The 21,620-nt window shown below is 37.9% G+C and overlaps 1 protein-coding gene across 4 annotated transcripts in view; it reads left to right on the top strand.

Moving 5' to 3' along the window:
* The first annotated feature begins 6,765 nt into the window (after nucleotides 1–6,765).
* ZFYVE16 (zinc finger FYVE-type containing 16) overlaps nucleotides 6,766–21,620 on the top strand; it is a 53,674-nt gene continuing 38,819 nt past the window's right edge. Inside the window, exons 1-2 of one of the 4 annotated variants that reach the window (XM_030323747.1) lie at nucleotides 6,766–7,151; nucleotides 20,428–20,535. In XM_030323747.1, the coding sequence (XP_030179607.1) occupies nucleotides 20,466–20,535 (70 nt within the window). In that variant the 5' untranslated portion in view covers nucleotides 6,766–7,151; nucleotides 20,428–20,465. Of the gene's footprint in view, nucleotides 7,152–7,384; nucleotides 7,542–11,079; nucleotides 11,553–20,427; nucleotides 20,536–21,620 lie in introns of those variants that run through there. The other 3 variants (XM_032593455.1, XM_030323743.1, XM_030323755.2) reach the window with 3 other exon arrangements.

Here is a 21,620-nt window from a genome sequence, read left to right on the forward strand (position 1 = left end):
ACTGTGTCTTTTTCCTTCTTCTTCCTGGAGCTAAAGAGCCATCTTGGACCATCAGGATAGAGGCCTCAGATGATAGAGTAAAAAACTAGAAGAATCCAAAGTCTGCACTCACTTCACAGAAGAGAGTTCCATGGCATTCCTACACTACTTGTATCTGGATGTTAAAGCAAAAGAAAAATAAGCATCTAGTTCAAGCCTCTGATATTTTGAAGGCTACTAACATCCTTAGTCAACTCTAAATCTAACTATATATAGAAGGACAGCAAGAAAAGCCCAGACTGTAACAGAAATGACAAACCATCATTGAGATGAAAATAGGAGTCATTGAAGAAGATTCTATTTGGGAGAAATAATAGTGTTTATTTGAGACCAGGCATCCTGTCCAGGAGTCCTTGATGTTAAGAAGGAAATGGGCATGGAAATGACTGTAACAGAGAGAAATCCCACATGAGGAAATGTGGTCCTATATTATCCAGTCTCCTTGTATATCACTGGTCAATCACAGCAGACAATTTTGCAAAACCTTACTTCAAGAGGAAAAATGAGGCAGATGATGATTCCCTTTTCCTATTTAATGCATACTTTCATACTTTGTTAAAACCTATTTAACTGTGTATATATATTTTAACCTGTTTAACTGTACATATATATCTCTAATCTGCTTAACTATATATATATACACACACATTATATGTATGTATGTATATATATACATATATATATATATATGCATAGAGTTTAATTTGTGTTGTAAGTCTGAGTCCATAATTCTACTGTTTACAAAAAACTTTTTTAATGTTTATTTATTTTTGAGAGAGAGAGAGGGCGAGAGAGACAGAGAGCAAGTGGGGGAGGGGCAGACAGAGAGGGAAACACAGAATCCAAAGTAGGCTCCTGGCTCTGAGCTGTCAGCACAGAGCCAGATGCAGGGCTCAAACCCATGAACTGCGAGATCACGACCTGAACCAAAGACGCAAGCCTAACTGACTGAGCCACCCAGGCACCCCTGCATTGTTTTGTTTTTTTTTTAAATAGTAAGGCACATTGCAAAGTATGCAGAAAAGATTCTTCTGGTTATTACTATTTCTTTTTCTTGATTTGAAGAAGTCAAAGAAATTTTATATAAAAAATTCACTTTTGAACTAACTACTCAATCTGTTACCAAAAAAAAAAAAAAAAAAAAAAAAAAAAGCCTGACAGAAACATCGTTATCTCTCATCATAAAGGACAGGATTTCTGTTCCATTTATGTGCTTTTTTTTTTTTTTATCAAGGAATCACTATTATAAAATTACATACAATGGGCATGAATTTTATTCTACAACGCCAGGATAAAAGAAATATCACATTCCCATATTTCTTAAATAAAATGTAATCTGTTCTGAGGTTGGAGGGAAAATTCAACCAATCATTTTTGAAACTCCCTTTCCTGTTTTGGGGAGGTCCTGCACTAATCCTGGACTTCAGTATTGTCAAAACAGTGTGGTTGTGCTATTCTCGGTTCTCCATTGCTTAGCCCTCTTTGCCATTGCTCTCTTGCTTGCAAGATGCTGCTATACAGCCCTGGAGCCTGACTCTTAGGCATGAAATGTCAGGCAGGCTCAGAGATGCATCTCACAGGAAATTTCCCACTGACTTCAGGGTGTGCTTCTCATTGCCATATTCTGAGAGGGTCACTACAGGCCCTCAGGACGTGGTCTCTGCCACCCAGTGGTGGGTTACTTGTCTTATTTCCCGCTGAAGAAAGCTTGAGTTTTCCCAATGTTTGCAAATGTGATCTCTTTTCTCAAATGTACATAGAGAAGATGATAACCCTAGTTCAATTTTTCTCCTAATTATGGCACAGGATTAAATTTATGTAACTCAGAAAGCACATTAACATTTCTTTTGAGCTTATTCTCAAAAAAATATTATTCAAGCAACTGACAAGGAGAATAATTAATTTCACTTCTCTGATTTGAATTTCAGTTCTCTTTCTGTCTCCAGTTTACATGCTAAGTGGTAGTGGAATTGGATCATCAACAGTTGTTTCTTCTCTCTTTCGATTGCCTGAAATTGTTAATTCAATCTGAACACATTTTAGCTCTGGTGAGTTTCCTTATGCCAGTTTCTAAATATAAAATTAGTGTGTGTACTAATATGATATGCTTATGTCTTCAAAATTTTTGCAGATGAATTCAGATGTGACTATCCTTATTTATATAAAAGCAACTAATAGTTTTAAAAATCTTTTCTTATTGATTTGTTTTTTGACTTAATAGAAAAAAAGTAGAAATCTAACATTAGAATTAAAAAAAATCCTAATCTGATTTAAATTTAATTATGATTCCTTTGACCATTTTAATATTTTTTTTGTATTATGATTAAGGCAATAAGTATGACATGTGTTCATTATAGCGTTAAATATTGGGATGAACAATGGTGAAATGCTTAAGTTTGTTTACACAAAAAATCTAGAGAACTGGTGTAGTATCATACATACACATATACATACATATACATATATTTAACTTACATATATTAACCCCCTCCCCCCACCATTAGTCTCCTTTAGAGGATACAAGGGAGGCAACTCATTTGTCTGAAAACAGTAAAGTAAAAGGTCAAATATTTAACTTTCCTTTCTATATGAACTATATTCTGGGAAAACTAAATAGCTGTTGAGGGAATTTTTATCTATTGGAATTTAGTTCCAATAATGAATAAAAAAGAAAAAATAGGATGTCACCCTTTTGCAAACCCAAATGAAAGAGTGATTCCAAGTGGTGACTATCCATGGTTGCGAACATCATGGAAAGAGGCCAATAAGATATTATGTATCTGTTGGAAGTATATAACACCACTTATGGGAGGCATTGTGAAAAAATTAAACCTGTACCAAACCAAACTTCCAGATGTAGCTATGAGCTTACAAGAAACACACAGGCAAGAGGAACATGTTAAAAGATACTGTGGGGAAAGACAAAGTCCAAATCCTGATAATTCCACAGGCCAAAAGACATGGTTTTTTTCAAAAAATAAGGTGCAAGGAACAAAAAAGAGAGAACATTATTAGAAATCAATCTCAAAATGTTGACTTTAATTGGATTTTGATTCACACAATTTAAAAATTATAAAATTTATGAAATAATTAGAAATATGAACACCAGTGCCTAAATATTTGGCATTATTAGAGAATTATTGTTAAATCCTCAGGTGTGAAAATAATATTATTATGTTTTCGCAAAGAGCAATTTTATTGTAGAAATACATATTGAAATATTTATGGATGAAATGATATGACATATTATATATGCTTCAAAATAATATGCATGGGTGAAGGTATACATGAAACAAGTTTGTCCACATTGAAGTTAGATGGTGGTATTGGATATGAGGGAATTCATTGCATTATTATTTCTACTTTGTAAAGTACTCATCTTTTAAATACACAGGCAGAAAAATTTAGAGATGAAAAGATATGATAAATGAGTTTGCCTCCAAATTATCCAGCTGTGGGGGGAAGGATAGGGTGGGTGAATGTACATCTTACGAAATAAGATGTGACCATGAGTTGTTGATACTGAAGCTGAGAGGGTTATTGTACTATTCTACTTTTACAGTGATTGACATTTTCCATAATAAAAAAAATTAAAAGCAAAAAAAATTTCACTGTTACTCTGAGAAGAAATAGAGGTAAGTATTCATTTACAATGAAATGTATTTACCTGGCATATCATAATAATTATGAGTACTGAGTAATTCAGGTGTGAAGGAAAAACACTTTAGGAAGCAATGCTGCCACAGATAGGCTCACTGAGGCACGCAGCATATCATTCAGAATAGCCACCTCCAAATGTGAGGCTTAAGCAAAGTTTATTTACCATGTCAGGCTAAGCTATGCTGCAGTAACAAATCACCCCCAAAATCTCAGTGGTGTATAACTACAAAGTCTATTTCTTATTCTAGAAGTGTTCTGTTCACTGGAATCTCTCAAGCACTCAGACTGATAGAGTAGCCACAGTATCAGGTCTTGCCTGTTGCTGTGCCCGAGGGACAGCAGGCTCTGGAATATCTTACATTGGTGAGTAAAAAAAATCCAGTGTGCAAAGACACGTGTTACTTCTCATAGTTCACTTGTCTGAACCAGTCACACGGCCCTATTCAACCACAAGGGGGCCCGGAAGTACAATGCCATCGTATGGCCAGAAGAGAGAATTGGAATTATTTGGCAAAGAATTCTGACTTCCTTGCTAAGAGCACCTGGTCATTGTGTTGAAGCTGTATTATATGAGCCCTGCAAATAACTGTACCTTGTTGCCACCCCTAAGACAGTCTCCAGACAGAAGTGCTTATCCATCCTTTTGGGTTATTTCACTGTTAATGACCATAGTCATGCAATATATTGTATGCAGTATGCAATGTATTGATTGCATAAGGACTGTAAAATAACTGGTTGACTCAATTATGAATTTAGCAATACTTCTTAAAAGTGTTCTATTTTCCTTTTGGATTATTAAAGCAATACATTCTCATTGTAAAACACTTAGAAAACATAAAAAACTAGAAAGAGGGAAATCACCCATAATTTCACCTTCCAAAGATAATCACAATTAATATTTTAGTGGATTTCCTTCCAAATTTTTTCTATGCATTTTAAAAATTAGTTCTCATGGTCACCAAAACTATAGCCATTTCTTCATTAGTGACATTGCTTCAGGTAGCTGATCTAAGTGGCCCTAAAGTAGATAATTCAAAACAAAATTAGCTCTTTTCCTTGTAACATGGGTGTTCTAACATGGTGAGATAGCATTAAATACTAATGATTAACAGTTCCATGTCACTTTCTGTGTTTGGGAGCAATGAAATCCTAGTTCTAAAATTGCTTGTTAGTATAACACCAGCCATGAAACAAATGAATAATTGTAATTGTTATCTTCATTTGCTTCTGGTATTTTCTCCACCCAGACTACTAATGAAAAGGGAACAGCTTTGCAAGTTCATGTTACTGTGGAATTTAAGCCTCTTAAGATAATCAAGATTCTGACAACCTTCAAAATAATGAAAACTGTTTATGGTCCAAGTAAGAACTAGTTCAAGTCTAAAGAATAAGTTGGCCACATATGTTACAATTGGGACGATTTCCTCAAGTCATAACTATTTAGTAATAAATTGGGATCTTTAGAGGTTAAATAATACATGGGAGTTTTTCAATAATTATTACTCAAACTTTGCAAGGTCTCTTTTTCATTAATATTTTATTTGACATTGCATTCAATGTGCAGATTTCTTCATTTCTATCAGCAAAGGAAATCATAGGAAATTTAATTGACAGGCTCCACAAACATCTTGTTATTTTATGATATTGCAGCAACCTCTCAACTATTAATGTTTGTAAGTAAAAGAATGACACAGTGGGTTGTGAACTTCTTAGGGCAAATTTCATGAATTCCCCATCTTTGTAATCCTTACAACTCCAAATCAAGTATAACGAACCACACAGAGGAAATGCCCATAAACAAATAAATGTGATACAAAGTACAACTGCATTTGTATGAGAAAGGTATTCCAGTTTGGGGAGCTTTTTCACTTTCCTTATTGTTATTTCATATAAATGTTTGTATTCTGGAATATCTCATAATTTCCAGAAAGGAGATTATTAATTTAGGTCATGCGAAAATTTCTTGTTATGATTTGACAAATAACTTTCCAAAATCTTTGTCCTAATTTAGGTCCCCAACAGGATGAGTGTTCATTTCACTCTACCCTCCTCACCAATGGAGTTAATTCGCATTTTAAACAAATTGGCTACTTAGATCCACTGGAAATAATATCTCATTTGTCTTCATTTCATTATTAATGAGTTTGAATATTAGTAAAACATGTACTAGGCACTTATGAATTTATTTTGTGAATTGACCATTCATGTATATAGTTCTCCTATTTATCTGTAAGGTCTTAGTGTTTCTATTTCTATTCTTTGTCCTCACACTATATAGATATGGATACAGATATAGATATATAGATATAGATATATAGATATGTTATACTATATGAATATTTCTATATAAATATTTCTATCCCAAACACTTGTATCCACGAGTCTCTGCTATTAGATGGTGGTTCCATAAGGGCAATGACCCTTTTATCTGTAAACAACATTTAACGCATAGTAGAGAAATATGCATACAGTACTTTGTAGAACTACTTGGGATTAAGTGAGATAATGTAAGCAAAGCATTTAATGCAACGTTTGTCACATGGTTGATGCTCAATAAATTATCAAAATTATCAAGTATCAAAAAAAGTTTTACTGTTGGACTAAAACAACACAATTTCATTTCAGGTTTAGTAAAATCAGACAAAGAAAATAGAGATTTAGTACTTTTGAAAGAGCACAACCTATTGTTTGTTGCAAACTGCAGATTTAGAATTTGAACCGATTCTCAAATCTTTCACCATAAATCACATCTGACTGAAATACCCCTAACGTACTACATACAACTCTTGAAATTTTTGAAAGACCAGTATGAATTACCGGTAAAACTTTTTGGCAACAGATGGGATTCTTCTCCCCATACCCATGATCGCCTTTTCCCTTACTTAAATTTATAGGAAACTTGTGGTAAAAATAGTAAAGCTCAACAAGCACAAACATACATCACATGAGGAGCATTTATTTCTCCAGTTGGTTAGCTTTTGTTCTTAGACGCGGGGAGGCAGCTGTTCTCGTGGTCACTGTTAGAAAAGCAGAACTAAAGCAATGAGAGGGAAGGCCAGCAGCCTTGGGAGCAGGCAGTCAGCTGGAGGGCTTGAAGCTGGGGGATAGGTGGGAGCTTTTCTGTTGCCGCCGAGAGAAAAACGGGAGTGGGCAACACCAGCGTTAAGTAAAAAGGCTTTCCGGGAGGACAGCGGAGCGGGGAGCAGGACTGGTTCGCTGCCTGGTAGGCGGGCGTGTCCAGTACAGGCCGGTGCGCCGCGCCGGCTCCGCGGAGGCTGTAGGGTGGGGGCGGGGGAAGCTGAGTATAGGTCAACCAAGGGCAAAGGAAGCCGGACACTGACGCAGGTGGCCTCCCGATTCCGGCTCCCAGGCGTCTAGGGGGAAACTCAGTCCCCGTTTAATGCGGGTCTTCAAGCTGCCTCATCACCGCACAACCTTCTCAGGCACTTCCGGTAAGAATCCCGGCACCTTCGGCAGACCCCGCAGAGCCTCGCGCAGGCGCCTCGGGACTTGGCGGAGGCCGCGGACTCGGAGGGAGGGAGTGTGTATGTGTGTGTGTGTGTGTGTGTGCGCGCGTGTGCGTGCGTGCGTGCGTGTGCGCGCGGACTCGGAAGAAGGGAGTGTGTGTGTGCGTGCGTGTGTGTGTGTCGACGGAAAACGTCTTCTGCGCCTGCGCTGTCTGCTCCTCCCCGCCCACCCCCTCCCCCCCCAAACAGGTCCGGGGGAAAACAAACCCTGAGCCGACGTAGCTCACCCCCGGGACTCCCGGCCGGGGTCGCTCTTCACTCCTCTGCGCCTCGTCGCATCGAGTCCTCAGAGAGCTCCTCAGGGTTGTGGGGGAGGTAAGAGCCCCCCAGTAACTGGCCTCTTGGCCCTCCCCTCACCCCTGCTGCACTCACGGAGGGGGCGGGGTGGCCTTTGGATCGGCCGACCTGAGTGCTGGGTCTGGCCCTCCTTTTCCTCCAAGGGTCGAGTCTAGGCCCCCGACTTGTTCTCTTTCCCAGCTCCTTGAGTTGGCCAGGGAATCACGACCCTCAAACCTCGTGTCCCTTCGGTAGAGCCTGCCGGCTGGACCAGGCAGGGAGGGCAATCTCGGCAGCTTTTTGCCGGGTCCCACCCACCCGGGCCGTCCGGAGTGCTCGGGGCTGCGGTGGGAGCGGCCCGGGGGGCCGCGGCGGGGGCTGGGAGAAGTGCCCCCGGGGCTGCCTGGCCCACCATGGGAGGGGCTGTGCCTGCTAGAGGGGACTGGTTCCCGCGGAGAGGTAGCCTGTGCGCTAGGAGGACTCCAGCAGAAGAATCTGTCATCGCCGCCTGTGCTCTTTCGCAAACCCCATTCTCGCACCGATGCATTTTCTCATCATTTTAGATCTGAAGGATGCGGTAGTGTTCCTTTCCTCTACCTTTTCTTTGGTACCTCTGAAAAATCCTAAAAGATGGCCTAACTTTGAAACTATTAACTTACTTGTTCTACCGTGATTACAAATTGTTCCAGACTGAGTGTTCTTACTAGCTTGACTCGTGTGGAAACCATCCCATATATTTGATAAATTCATCTTTTTCATTTAACAAAATAAGGCAATTTGTTGGTTGAATTAGGTTCCTTAATTTATTAGAACTTGTTCCTTCTGAATTGGCAAGAGTGCAATGGTTTGATCCAGTAAAACTGTAATTTTTCACCCACTTTCTCCCCTTTTTTTCTCCCATGGATGTTAAACTGCACATAGTGTCACAAAAAATCTTAAATATAATAAAGATTAAGAAAAAATAAGCCATAATTCAGCCATTTAAAGTGAATCAACCGCAGTTAATATTTTGACTTTTAATCTCCCAGGGTTTTTTCTCATGGCATTTTCTTAATTAAGATGATGAGATGTTATATACAGTTGGATTGCCTGCTTTTTTTTTGCTTAAAATTTTTTAAGTATTTCCTCCAGTTTTTAAAAAGCTTCATGAGTATCTTTATGATGTTTGATTACACAAGTAATACATGAGTGAACTGTCTTTTGGAATATTGCAGTTAAAGCTCAGTTCCCATTTAATTATCACCCAAATTGTAATGTTAGGTAATATGATGGTATCACAGTTTTTTTAACCCAGTGGGTTTCAGGATCCCTTTACAAACTTAAAGGTGACTGAGAACTAAAAGATTTTTTGTTCTTGAATGCAGTATTTTGCTATTTTAGAAATTAAAATTCAGAAAATATTTAAAAATTGTGCATTAAAAACCCTTTATATATTGAATTAAAGAGTATTTTTGAAAAAAAAATATATATATTTTTTTCAATGTTTATTTATTTTTGGGACAGAGAGAGACAGAGCATGAACGGGGGAGGGGCAGAGAGAGAGGGAGACACAGAATCGGAAACAGGCTCCAGGCTCTGAGCCATCAGCCCAGAGCCTGACGCGGGGCTCGAACTCACGGACCGCGAGATCGTGACCTGGCTGAAGTCGGATGCTTAACCGACTGTGCCACCCAGGCGCCCCGAAAAATATATTTTTCTTAAAAAATGTAGTGGGAAGGGTGGCATTGTTTTATATTTTTGTAGATCACTAATGTCTGGCTTTATAGAAGACAGCTGGATTCTCAGATTTGCTTGTCTCTTCACTCTTATGTGCTATCTTGTACACTAAAGCATATTAAGAAAGTCCAGACTTGCATAGATAGGTGTTTGGAAAAGGAAGGACCTCACAGATCCCCTGGAAAGTTCTAGAGTCTTCCAGGGGTCCTTAGACCAGTTTGAGAAAGGTGATTTGACTATTCTTATGTTGATGAGCTGTTAGGTTCTTTGAAATTTTGCACTATTACAAACATTGCAGCATTCAAATTTCTTTGTGATGTGTTCCTGCACACAAGTGCTAATGTTTTTCTAGAAGTAGAATTACTTTTGATGCCTGCATAATTTTCTAATGTTGGTGTTTAGATGGTTTCAATTAATGATTTGGTAGAATATCTTTGCATACTTTCAGTTGCTTTGGATTATTTTAAATTTTTAAAAAGAATTGTTACATCAAATGTTAGGAAACTTTTTGAGGCTATTGATACATATTATCACATTGTTTTTCTGAGAGGGTATTCTGGTTTACTTCTTGTCATTGGTATTGGAGATGCTTGTTTTGTCACACCCTTACCAACACTTTTATCATTATTATTATTTTAATACGTTTTTTAAGTTTATTTTTTTTAGAGAGAGAGGGTGTGAGCAAGCATGGTGGAAGGGCAGAGAGAGAGAGAGAGAAAGGGAGAGGAAGAATCCCAAGCAAGCTCTGCACCATTAGCACAGAGCCTGACACAGGGCTGAGACTCACGAACTGCAAGAGCATGACCTAAGCTGAAATCAAGAGAGGGATGCTTAACCAACTGAACCACCCAGGCACCCCTGATCCCTTATATTATTAAAAGCAATTATGAGGCTCTGGATCTTGGGGTCGTGAGTTGGAGCCTCATGTTGGGTGTAGAGATCACTAAGAAAAAATTGTGTTCTGATTTAGTAGCCAACAAATGATATATGTTATAATTCAGATTATTTTGATAGTACAGATTGTGCTTTGAATGTTTTTTCATAATCTTACTAGTTCATATTATTTGCCCATTTATAATCCAGTGTCAATGTGTTGTTTTCTAAAGGGTTTTTTAAAAAGTTTATTTATTTTGAGAGAGAGAGCTGGGGAAGAGCAGAAAGAGAGGGAGAGAGAATCCCAAGCAGGCTCTGCACTGTCAGTGTGAGCCTGACCAGGGACTTGAACCCATGAACTTTGATATCATGGTCTGAGCCAAAATCAAGAGTTGATGCTCAACTGATGGAGCCACCACATGCCCCCTAAAAGATTTTTAGAAATATATTTATTTATTTTTTCAGAGAGCGCAAGTGGGGGAGGGGCAGAGAGCGAGGGACAGAGGATCTGAAGCAGGCTCTGCTCTGACAGGCTGATAGCAGCATGCCCGATGTGGGGCTCCCAATTCACAAACTGTGTGTGAGATAATGACCTGAGCTGAAGTTGGACCCTCAACTGACTGAACCACCCACGTGCCCCGCCCCCTACCAGATTTTTATTATCTTTTTCTTTTTTAATTTTTAAAAATGTTTATTTAGTTTTGAGAGAGAGAGCACGAACAGGGAAGGGGCAGAGACAGAGGAAGACACAGAAACCGAAGCAGGCTCCAGGGCACAGAGCCGGATGCAGGGCTTGACCTCATGAACTGCAAGATCATGACCTGAGCTGAAGTTGGATACTTAACTAACTGAACTACCCAGGCACCCCTTTATTATCTATTTTGTATTGTAAGGATATGCACTATAAGTTTCTAGGAAAGGAAGAAAATTATCTTTTTTGTTATTTACAAAAGTAGTACATTTTTGCAAACAAAAAGTAAAATACAGATATGTATTATGCATTATCTATAGAATTACATAATGTAGATGTGAAAGGCATGCATTATCACAGATACCATTATTACCAGTTTGGTATTTGCCTCTCTATATTTTTTTCCTATGCCTTTGCTAATACTTTTTTTTTTTTTTAACAACTTGTAAAAATGGGTTTGTACTGTACATGACATTTTGCTATTTGATTTTTAGTCATTTAGTACTCTATACTGGATATTTTCCTATCAAAGTGCATATAACTCTGGGCAAAGTTTTATCCAGAGTGGCTTTAGAAACACTAATTGTGATCTGTAGTTATCTGATGTCAGGCTCCTGTCCTCTTCTATATTCTCTTCCTAGGTGATCTCATCCATTAACAGTTATGTGCTGCCAGTTCCCAAATCTTTTATCTATCTCAGACTTCTCTCCTGCATTCCAGATCCTTATATTCAACTGCCTATTGGACATCTCCCCCAGGATGTTCTCAAGGTACTTCAAACAACAGTCCAAACGTGAACTTATTTTTTCCCTTAGTCCTGCTCTTCTTTGTATTGCCTGTCATAGTCAGTGGTACCACTGTCTGCTCAGTCACCCATGATGGAAACCTGGCAGTAATCCTAGCTTTCTCCCTTGTTTCACTCTCCAGAATTTCCCATTCTTTAGTCACTTTTCTATTGATCCCTTTTCCATCTGCTCTGCATTATGTCAGTTCAGGCCCTCATCATGTCTCATCTTAACCATTTAGGAGTCTCCTTACTATTGGTTTTGTTGGTTTTCTGATTAATTTTCCATGTTGTTGCCAATTTTTTTTAAATCATGAAGAGATTTTTAAAAACCATTTTTGTAAAGGAAATATTGTAAACATTTTATTGTAAATCTGGGAGTATATAAATGGTCAGGTAAGTAAAGATATTACCTAAAACAGGGGCGCCTGGGTGGCTCAGTCGGTTAAGCATCCGACTTCGGCTCAGGTCATGATCTCACCGTCCGTGAGTTCGAGCCCCGCGTCGGGCTCTATGCTGACAGCTCAGAGCCTGGAGCCTGCTTCTGATTCTGTGTTTCCCTCTCTCTCTGACCCTACCCCATTCGTGCTCTGTCTCTATCTGACTCAAAAATAAATAAACATTAAAAAAAAGTTAAAAAAAAAGATATTACCTAAGACAGGTTGCTATATGTACACACAAATAAACTTCTTTAGAATAGGGAGTATATCTTATATTCCATTTGTGTCTTTTTACTGTACATCATAGATTTTTGGCACAGTAAGTACATCTTAGTTGATTGAAATGGGAATTATGTGCAGCTTCAAATGTCATGTTAAAAGGTTTCATTTACGTGGGGCGCCTGGGTGGCTCAGTCGGTTAAGCGTCCGACTTCAGCCAGGTCAGGATCTCGCGGTCCGTGAGTTCGAGCCCCGCGTCGGGCTCTGTGCTGACAGCTCAGAGCCTGGAGCCTGTTTCGGATTCTGTGTCTCCCTCTCTGACCCTCCCCCGTCATGCTCTGTCTCTCTCTGTCTCAAAAATAAATAAACGTTAAAAAAAAAAAAAAAGGTTTCATGTACAGTATTTGCATTATATCTTTTATAAATTATTGGATTCTATTATTATTTATCTTTCCTTTTTTGCACCTTTGTAGGCACCTCAAATGACATAATGCTTAGTAGTACACTGGTATACATAGAGATACTCTGTAAACATTTAATGAATTCCATAATTTTTTAGAAAAATGCTGGTTTTTTTCCTAATGAGAGACTATTTCTAGGCCTTCTAGTTCCTGTGCTTTAGTTTTTTAATATTTCTATATTCAGAATTCCTTCACTACTTAAAAAAATTTTTTTTAATGTTTATTTACTTTTGAGAGAGAGAGAGAGAGAGAGACTGAGGTGTGAGTGGGGGAGGGGCAGAGAGAGGGAGACCCAGAATCTGAAGCAGGCTTCAGGCCCTGAACTGTCAGCACAGAGCCTAGTGAGGGGTTTGAACTCATGGACTGAGATCATGACCTGAGCTGAAGTGGGATGCTCAACTGACTGAGCCAACCAGGCACCACCCCCCACCGCCAAATTTTTTTTTAATGTTTATTTTTGAGGGGGAGAGAGAGACAAAGCGTGAGTGGGAGGCAGGGGCAGAGAGAGAGAGAGACAGAGAATCTGAAACAGACTCCAGGCTATGATCTCTCAGCACAGAGCCTGATGTGGGGCTCGAACTCACCAACGGTGAGATCATGACCTGAGCTGAAGTCCGCTGCTTAACCAACTGAGCCACCCAAGCGCTCCTTAAATTTTTTTTTTAATGTTTGTTTATTTTTGAGAGAGAGAGAGACAGAGCATGAGTGGGGAGGGGCAGAGAGAGGGAGACACAGAATCTGAAGCAGGCTCCAGGCTCCGAGCTGTCAGCACAGAGCCTGATGCAGGACTTGAACCCACGCACCATGAGATCATGACCTGAGCTGAAGTTAGACACTTAACTGACTGAGCCACCAAGGCACCCAATCACCTGACCTTCTAAATAATTTTTAAAAATTTGGAAATACTGAGGTTTATTCTTTGTGTCATAAAGTTCTGTAGATACTGACAAATGCTTAATGTCTTATATTCACCACTATAGTATCATATAAAATAGTTTCACCACCCTAAAAAATCCACAGTGCTTTACTTTCAAGTTCAACTGCCCCCCACCCAAACTACTAGCAATCACTGATGTGTTTATTCTCTTTGTAGTTTTACCTTTTCCAAAATGTCAATTAGAATCATACAGTATGTAGACTTTTTAAGACTGGCTTCTTTCACATACAATACATATTTAAGGTACGTCCCATGTCGTTTTGTGGCTTGTTAGCTTATTTCTTTGTATCATTGAATACTATTCCATTGCATGGATGTATCACAAGTTTATTTATCTGTTCATTTACTGAAGGTCATTTTGGATGCTTCTAAATTTTGTCAGTTGTAAAAGAAGCTGTTGTAAACTTTACATCTAAATTCTTGTGTGGACATAAATCTTTAAGTCAATTGGGTAAAATACCTAATAGTATGATTGCTGGATCATATGGTAAGACTATGTTTAGTTTTATAAGAGGCAAACTATTTTTCAGAGTGGCTGTACCATTTTGTATTCCCACCAGGAATAAATGAGAGTTCCTGCTGAATAGCATCCTTGCAGCATTTGGTACTGTCAGTTTTTTGGATTTTAGCCATTGTAATTGATGTAAAATGGTATCTCCTTGTTTTAATCTGTAGTCCCTAAAGACAAATGACGTTGAGCATTTTATCATATATTTATTTGCTAACTGTGTGTCTTCTTTGGTGAGGTGTCTCTTTGTGGAACTTTTGCCCATTTAATTGGATTGTTTGTTTTCTAATTATTTAATTTTAGGAGTTTTTTGGAGATTTAGATGCAAATCCTTTATCAGATATGTGTTTTGCAAATGTTATCTCCCAGGATATGGCTTGTCCTCTTATTCTCTTGTGTCTTTTTCAGAGCATATGTTTTTTTAATTTTAAAGTCTAACTTCATCAATTTTTTTAATGGATCATGCTATTGTTATGATCATAATCAAACTCATAACCAAACCCAAGGTTATGTAGATTTTTCTGTAATGTTTTCTTCAAGAAATATTATAATATATTTTACATTTAGTTCTTTATCCTTTTTTAAGTACATTCCTGTGTAAGGTGTAAGGTCCATATCTAGGTTCGTATTTTTGGCATGGGATGTCCCATTTTTGGGATGTCCAGTTTTCTCAGCACCACTTGTTGAAAAGACTAGCCTTTCTCCTTTGAATTGCCTTTGTGCCTTTGTCAAAGATAATTTGACTGTATTTATTTGTGTGGGTCTATTTCCAGGATCTCTATTCTTTTTATTTTTTATTTTTTTATTATTGTTTTTAATGTTTATTTATTTTTGAGACAGATGGAAACAAAGCGTGAGCAGGGGAGGGGCAGAGAGAGAGGGAGACACAGAATCTGAAACAGGCTCCAGGCTCTGGGCTGTCAGCACAGAACCCAATGTGGGGCTCAAGCCCATGAACCATGAGATCATGACCTGAGCTGAAGTCAGATGCTCAACCGACTGAGCCACCCAGGAACTCCGCAGGCTCTCTATTCTTTTGCACTGGTTTATGTGTCTTTTTTTTTTTTTTTTGCCAGTACTACATTGCTTTAATTATTATAGCTTTATGAGTCTTAAAATTAGAGTGAGTTGTCCAAATTTGTTCTTCTTTTTCAGCGTTATGTTGGCTATTCTAGGTCCTCTTCCTTTCTGTATACACTTTAGAATTCTGAGTTTCCTGAGTCCTACAAAAAAGCTTGCTGGGATCTTGATTGGGATTGCATTGAATCCAGAGATCAAGTTGAGAGGAACTGACACCTTAACAATATGGAGTGTACCTATCCTTGAATGTGGAATATATCTTCATTTAATTAGGTCTTCTTTGATTTTTTTCATTCGTATTCTGTAGTTTTCCACATATGGGTCCAGTATGTATTTTGTTAAATTTATACCTAAGTATTTACTCTTTTGATGTGCTATCGTAAATGGTATTTTTTAAAATTCCAAATTCCAGTTGTTCCTTGCTCATGTATAGGAATGCATTTGAGTTTTGTATATTAACCCTGTATCCAACATCCTTGCTATATTCACTACTCTATTTTGGGGGGGCCAGTTTTTGGGGATTTTCTACATTGAAAATCATGTCATTGCAAATAAAGACAGTTGTAGTTCTTCCTTTCCAAATGGTGTATCTTTTATTTCCTTTCTTACTGCAGTTTCAGTACTGTGTTGAATAGGAGTTGTGAAAGAAGATATCCTTTCCTTGATCCCAATCTTTGATTGGAAAGCATCCAGTTTCTCATCATAATGTATATAATATTAGCTGTAGGCATTTTGTAGCTATTCTTCATCAAATTGAAGAAGTTTCTCTCTGCTCATAACTTGCTGAGGGTTTTTATCATAAGTAAGTGTTGAGTTTTGTCAAATGCTTTTTTTTTGCATCCATCGATACGATTATATGATAATTCTTTAATCTGTTAATGTGATATTTTCAGAGGTTGAACCAGCCTTGCATACCTGGATAAATTTCACTTGGTTGTTGTGTTAATTTTTTTTATACATTGTTGGATTCTACTTGCTAATATTTTGTTGAGGATTTTTATGTCTGTGTTCATGAGCAATATTGGTGTGTAGTTTTCTTCTTGTAATGTCTGTATTTGGTTTTGGTATTAGATTAATACTGGTCTAATCAGATGAATTAGGAAGGATTCCCTCTGCTTCCTTTTTTCTGAAAGAGATTGTGGAGAATTGGTATTATTTCTTCCTTAAATATTTGGTAAAATTCACCAATGAAGCCATCTGGATCTGGTGATTTGTGGAAGGTTACTAATTATTGATTCAGTTTCATTAATAGATACAGGGCTGTTTGGGTTATCTGTTTCTCTTTGAGGTTTGGTAGCTTGTGTCTTCCAAGGAAATGGTTTATTTCATCTAAATTATCAAGTTTGGAGGCATAGAGTTGTTCATATTTCCTCATTTTCCTTTAAGTTCATATTATCAGTAATTTTGTTCTCTCTTTCATTTCTGATATGGTAATTTGTGTTTCTCTCTCTTTTTTTTCTATGGTAATTTGTGTTTCTTGTAATGTCTGTTTTTTCTTTTTTCTTTTTTTAATTTGAGACAGAGAGAGCATGTGTGAGCAGGGGAGAGGGGCAGAGGGAGAGAGAGAGAATCTTAAGCTGGCTCCATGCTCAGCATGAAGCCTGTTGTAGGGCTCGATCCCATGACCCTGGGACCATGACCTGAGCCAAAATCAAGAGTCGGATGCTCAAGCTACTGAGGCACCCAGGTGCTTCTCTCTTTTCTTGATTAGCCTAATTTATCAGTTTTACTGATTTTTTTTTTTTTCAAAGAAAGGAGTTGTTGGTTTCAGTGATTTTTTTTTTCTATTTCTCTGTTGCTTTCCTGCTTTTAATCTCATTGTTTTCTGTTCTAATCTTTGTTATCTTTGTTTCTGCTTGTTTTGCTCTTCTTACTCTCCTTTTTCTAGTTTCCCAAGGTGGAAGCTTAGATGATTGATTTTTAGATCTTTTTTTAAACATATGCACTTAAGTTATAAATGCCTCTCTATGCACTGCTTTAATTGCATCCAACAAGCTTCACTTGAATTTTTAAGATTTTTGCCATCAATTTTCATGATCGCTCCCTGCCCCCCCCGACATATGTTCCTTATTTATGGCTTCCTGTTCCTGTGTCATATATGCATTGCTGTTTTTCTGAGAATATTAGTTTCTTTGAAGTTTTCTTCTGTTTCCTGCATTTTTCTCTTATTCCAAGTTCCTTTTGTTTGTTTTGGTGTGTATGTTTTTGTGTACTATTGTATATGTATGATATAACCACCATTTAAAAATGGAAAATGGGTTGACCGGGTGGCCCAGTTGGTTAAGCATCTGACTTTGGCCCAGGTGATGATCTCGTGGCTCATGCATTTGAGCCCCACGTCAGGCTGTCTGCTGACAACTCGGAGCCTGGAGTGTGTTTCGGATTCTGTCTGCTCCTCCCTCCCTCCCTCCCTTTCTCTCTCTTTCTCTGAAAAATAAAATAAAATATTAAAAATATTTAAAAATGGAAATAAAAGAAGTAATGTGCTGTGTTAAATTAGGATGACATGCCATTATTATTGAAAATTGTTCTGAAGTTTACCTGTTTCCAGAATAATTGTTCTTTTTAAAAATTTTTTTTTAATGTTTTTATTTATTTTTGAGACAGAGAGAGACAGAGCATGAGCAGGGGAGGGGCAGAGAGAGAGGGAGACACAGAATCCGAAGCAGGCTCCAGGCTCTGAGTTGTCAGCACAGAGCCTGACGCAGGGCTCAAACCCATGGACTATGAGATCATGTCCTGAGCTGAAGTTGGATGCTTAACCGACTGAGCCACCCAGGCACCCCTAATTATTGTTCTTTTTTTTTTTAACGTTTATTTATTTTTGAGACAGAGACAGAGCATGAACAGGGGAGGGGCAGAGAGAGAGGGAGACACAGAATCTGAAACAGGCTCCAGGCTCTGAGCTGTCAGCACAGAGCCCGACGCGGGGCTCGAACTCACGGACGGTGAGATCATGACCTGAGCCGAAGTTGGACGCTTAACTGACCAAGCCACCCAGGCGCCCCTAATTATTGTTCTTTTAAGGTGACCTTTTCTGAAGGGTCCTCTACCTTTGGAGTATAAAAGTTTAACTATAGAGTGGCCACCTGTGCATTTCTCTTTATTGAAATTGCTTGGTATAGGGGTTACCTGTATCTGTTGAGTTGTATTTTTCATCAATTCTAGAAAAATTCCTACCATTATCTTTTTAAGCATCCTTGTTTCATGCTATCTTCCTTAGAGGTCTCCATTCCTATGATAGATGACTTCTGCCATCCATGTCTCTTACCCTGTCATATGTCCCTCTTGTCTTTCTGGGCTGCCTTTTAGGTTGTTTTTTCAGGTAGGTTTTCTAGTTCATTCATTTTTCTCTTAAGCTGTGTCTAAGCTTTTTAACTCATTTTTAAAGTGTCCTTATTTTTTTCTGGACCTCAAGTGTTCATTTCATGGCACTACCATAAATGGTTCTTGTAAAAAACTGTCTCATTTTTGTCTTTTATCCCTCATTTCCCACTTTATTCTTCACCCCACAGAACTGTTCAGGTGTGCTTAATAATGTATATCTTTTTGTTATGTATTATTGCAAAATTTATATTGTTGATTATGTTTTACAAAAGTAGCAGTTTGGAACAGATTGGAAATTTTTTTTAGAAAAGGTCATTTACCAAAGACAGTGTGAGGAACGTTGCTGTAGAGTGTTCCACCTTCTGGATTTAGTTGATTGCTTTGTTTTGATATCATCTAACTTGTCTCTCTATGCTTGGATTTCCTGGAAATACGTGGTTAGTTCTAAAAGCTTGATTAGATTGAGGTTCAGTTTTTTTGGGTAAGAATACATTATATGGGATACTGTATCTTCCACATGAGGCACATAATGTTTGGTTCTTCCACACTTATTTATTTTTTTAATGTTTATTTATTTTTGAGAAACAGAGACAGAGTGCGAGCAGGGGAGGGGCAGAGAGAGGGAGACACAGAATCTGAAACAGGCTCCAGGCTCTGAGCTGTCAGCATAGAGTCCGACGCGGGGCTCAAACTCACGAACTGCGAGATCATGACCTGAGCTGAAGTCAGACGCTTAACCGACTGAGCCACCCAGGCACTCCCTTCCATATTTATTGATAGTGAAATTGATCACTGGAAGTCAGATGTGTTTGCCTGTTCCCACCATTATAAAGTTCTCCTCCAATCTTTCGTCTAACACTTTAATTAACATCCATTGATAGCCATTGCCTAGTCTATTATTTGCATTAAGGATTGCCAAGAGATGATTTAAAAAATTTTAATATACATCTGCATTTATTACCTGAGATTCTTACCTAAAGAACTTTCCCTCAACAACTACTTAAAGTACATTTTGTTAATAGAGGGAAGGATAAGTTATTGGCTCTTTTCCCTTAATGTATCACCTTTCAGAGCAATGGGTTTATGCCCTGGCAATCCTCTAATGAGTGGTGGTATTTGTTTTTGTTTTTAGTATCATTAAGATCTCTTTGTTTTTTTTCTATTTGATTTGTGTTCAATCCTTTGCAGGCTTAGTTAACTTGATGTTTGGTTGTCCTATTTAAGACAGTAGGAACCCCTTCAACTAGGCTCCTGTGTCCTTTTAATTTTATCCCATTAGCCACTGATAGATTTCTTTAAGGTGTCTCCAGACTTATATGGAGAAGTTCTTGACATAGATCAGAGGTTTATCTGCTTTATTCATAAAGCTAACTTTTAGTTTTTTTTATATTTCTCTTAATAAGTTCATTTTCTATTTTTATAACTCCTGTTCTTAGCTTACTAATCTTCAGTCTTTCTCCTATTCTAACATAAGGGTCTAAAGCTGTATTTGAAGTACTGCTTTTGCTGAATCCCATAAGTTTTTATATGCAGTATTTTTATTCGTAAGTGGTATATTTTATATTACCATATCGTATATATTATTTGATATAAAGTTCTTATAACTATTTTTAGCATTTACTTATGAATTCTTCTTTCATTATGTACCTTAAGTAACTCATGTCACTTAGATAAGTGTTTTAAAATTTACAATAGTATATGTATGTTATGTTGTTAGAGTTTTCTTGTCATTTTGTATATAGAGAGGCAATTGCTTCAACTAAATTGTAGATTCCTCAAAGGAATTTATTTGTGTCTATTTCTCGACTATGTTTCTTGGTATGCAGTAGATGGCATAATATTTATATGTTAGAGAATTAAATGAACTCTCATGACTTTTTATTTTCTAGGCATAGAGAATTAAATTCTGAATAAGTCTTTAAGTAGGATGGACAGTTATTTTAAAGCAGCAGTCAGTGATTTGGACAGACTCCTAGATGATTTTGAACAGAATCCAGGTGTGTTGGTTTTTAATTTTTGTTACTAATGGAATTTCTAAATGTCTGTGCATCAGTTATCTAAGATATAGAGTACTGTTAGCAAATTTGGTTTTAGTTCTGGTCACAAGGTTATATTCTGTAAGGAGTTCATGTTTTATTATAACATGTTAGTTTATTCTTATACAGAATAGAACCAATAGCCAGAAATAGAAGTAAGGAAGCTAGTTTTCTCTACAGATACAAATTTAACTTAAAAGACCTTTAAAATCAACATATGAGCCAGCTGAAAGCAATTTGAAAACTTTACATGAATTGGTATTTCATTACTATGAGAGATAGTGTTTTACTCACTTTATTATTTTTTTATAATGATATTTTATAAAGACCAACCCCATTTTTTTGAGTTTATTTGTTTGAGAGAGAGAGCACAAGTAGGGGAGGGACAGAGAGAGAGAGAGAGAGAAGGAACCCAGAGCAGGCTTTGCACTGTCAGTGTGGAGGCTGATGCGGGGCTTGAACACAAGAACTTTGAGATCATGACCTGAGCTGAGGTCAGACACTTAACTCACTGGGCCACTCAGGCACCCCTGTTTTACTCATTTTAGAATGAAGACTAGGAAACTGGAGAGAGAACCAAGAAGTTAAATTGTTTTTCAGCTCTTCCTCAGTCTGATTTTTATAGTGCAGCTGAGTTATTTTGGGGTGTGTGTGTGTGTGTGTGTGTGTGTGTGTTTCTTTAAAGTTTACTTATTTCTTTTGAGAGAGAGCGTGCAAGTGTAGAGGAATGAGTGGGGGAGGGGCAGAGAGAAAGGAAGACACAGAATCCGAAGCAGGCTCCAGGTTCCGAGCCGTCAGCACAGAGCCTGATGTAGGGCTTGAACTCATGAACTGTGAGATCATGACCTAAGCTGAAGTCCAATGCTTAACTGACAGAGCCACTCAGTCGCCCCTATTTCAAATGCAACTTTTATCACATTGTGACATTTGCATTGAATAGTAAAAACTCCTAAGTAGTTTAAATAAAAATAATGGGGGGTGGAACGCCTGGCTGGCTCAATCAGAGCGTGTGACTCTTAATCTCAGGGTTTGAGCCCCACATTGGG

Source organism: Lynx canadensis, chromosome A1 (assembly GCF_007474595.2).
Source record: "Lynx canadensis isolate LIC74 chromosome A1, mLynCan4.pri.v2, whole genome shotgun sequence".
In the NCBI taxonomy this organism is placed as follows: domain Eukaryota; kingdom Metazoa; phylum Chordata; class Mammalia; order Carnivora; family Felidae; genus Lynx; species Lynx canadensis.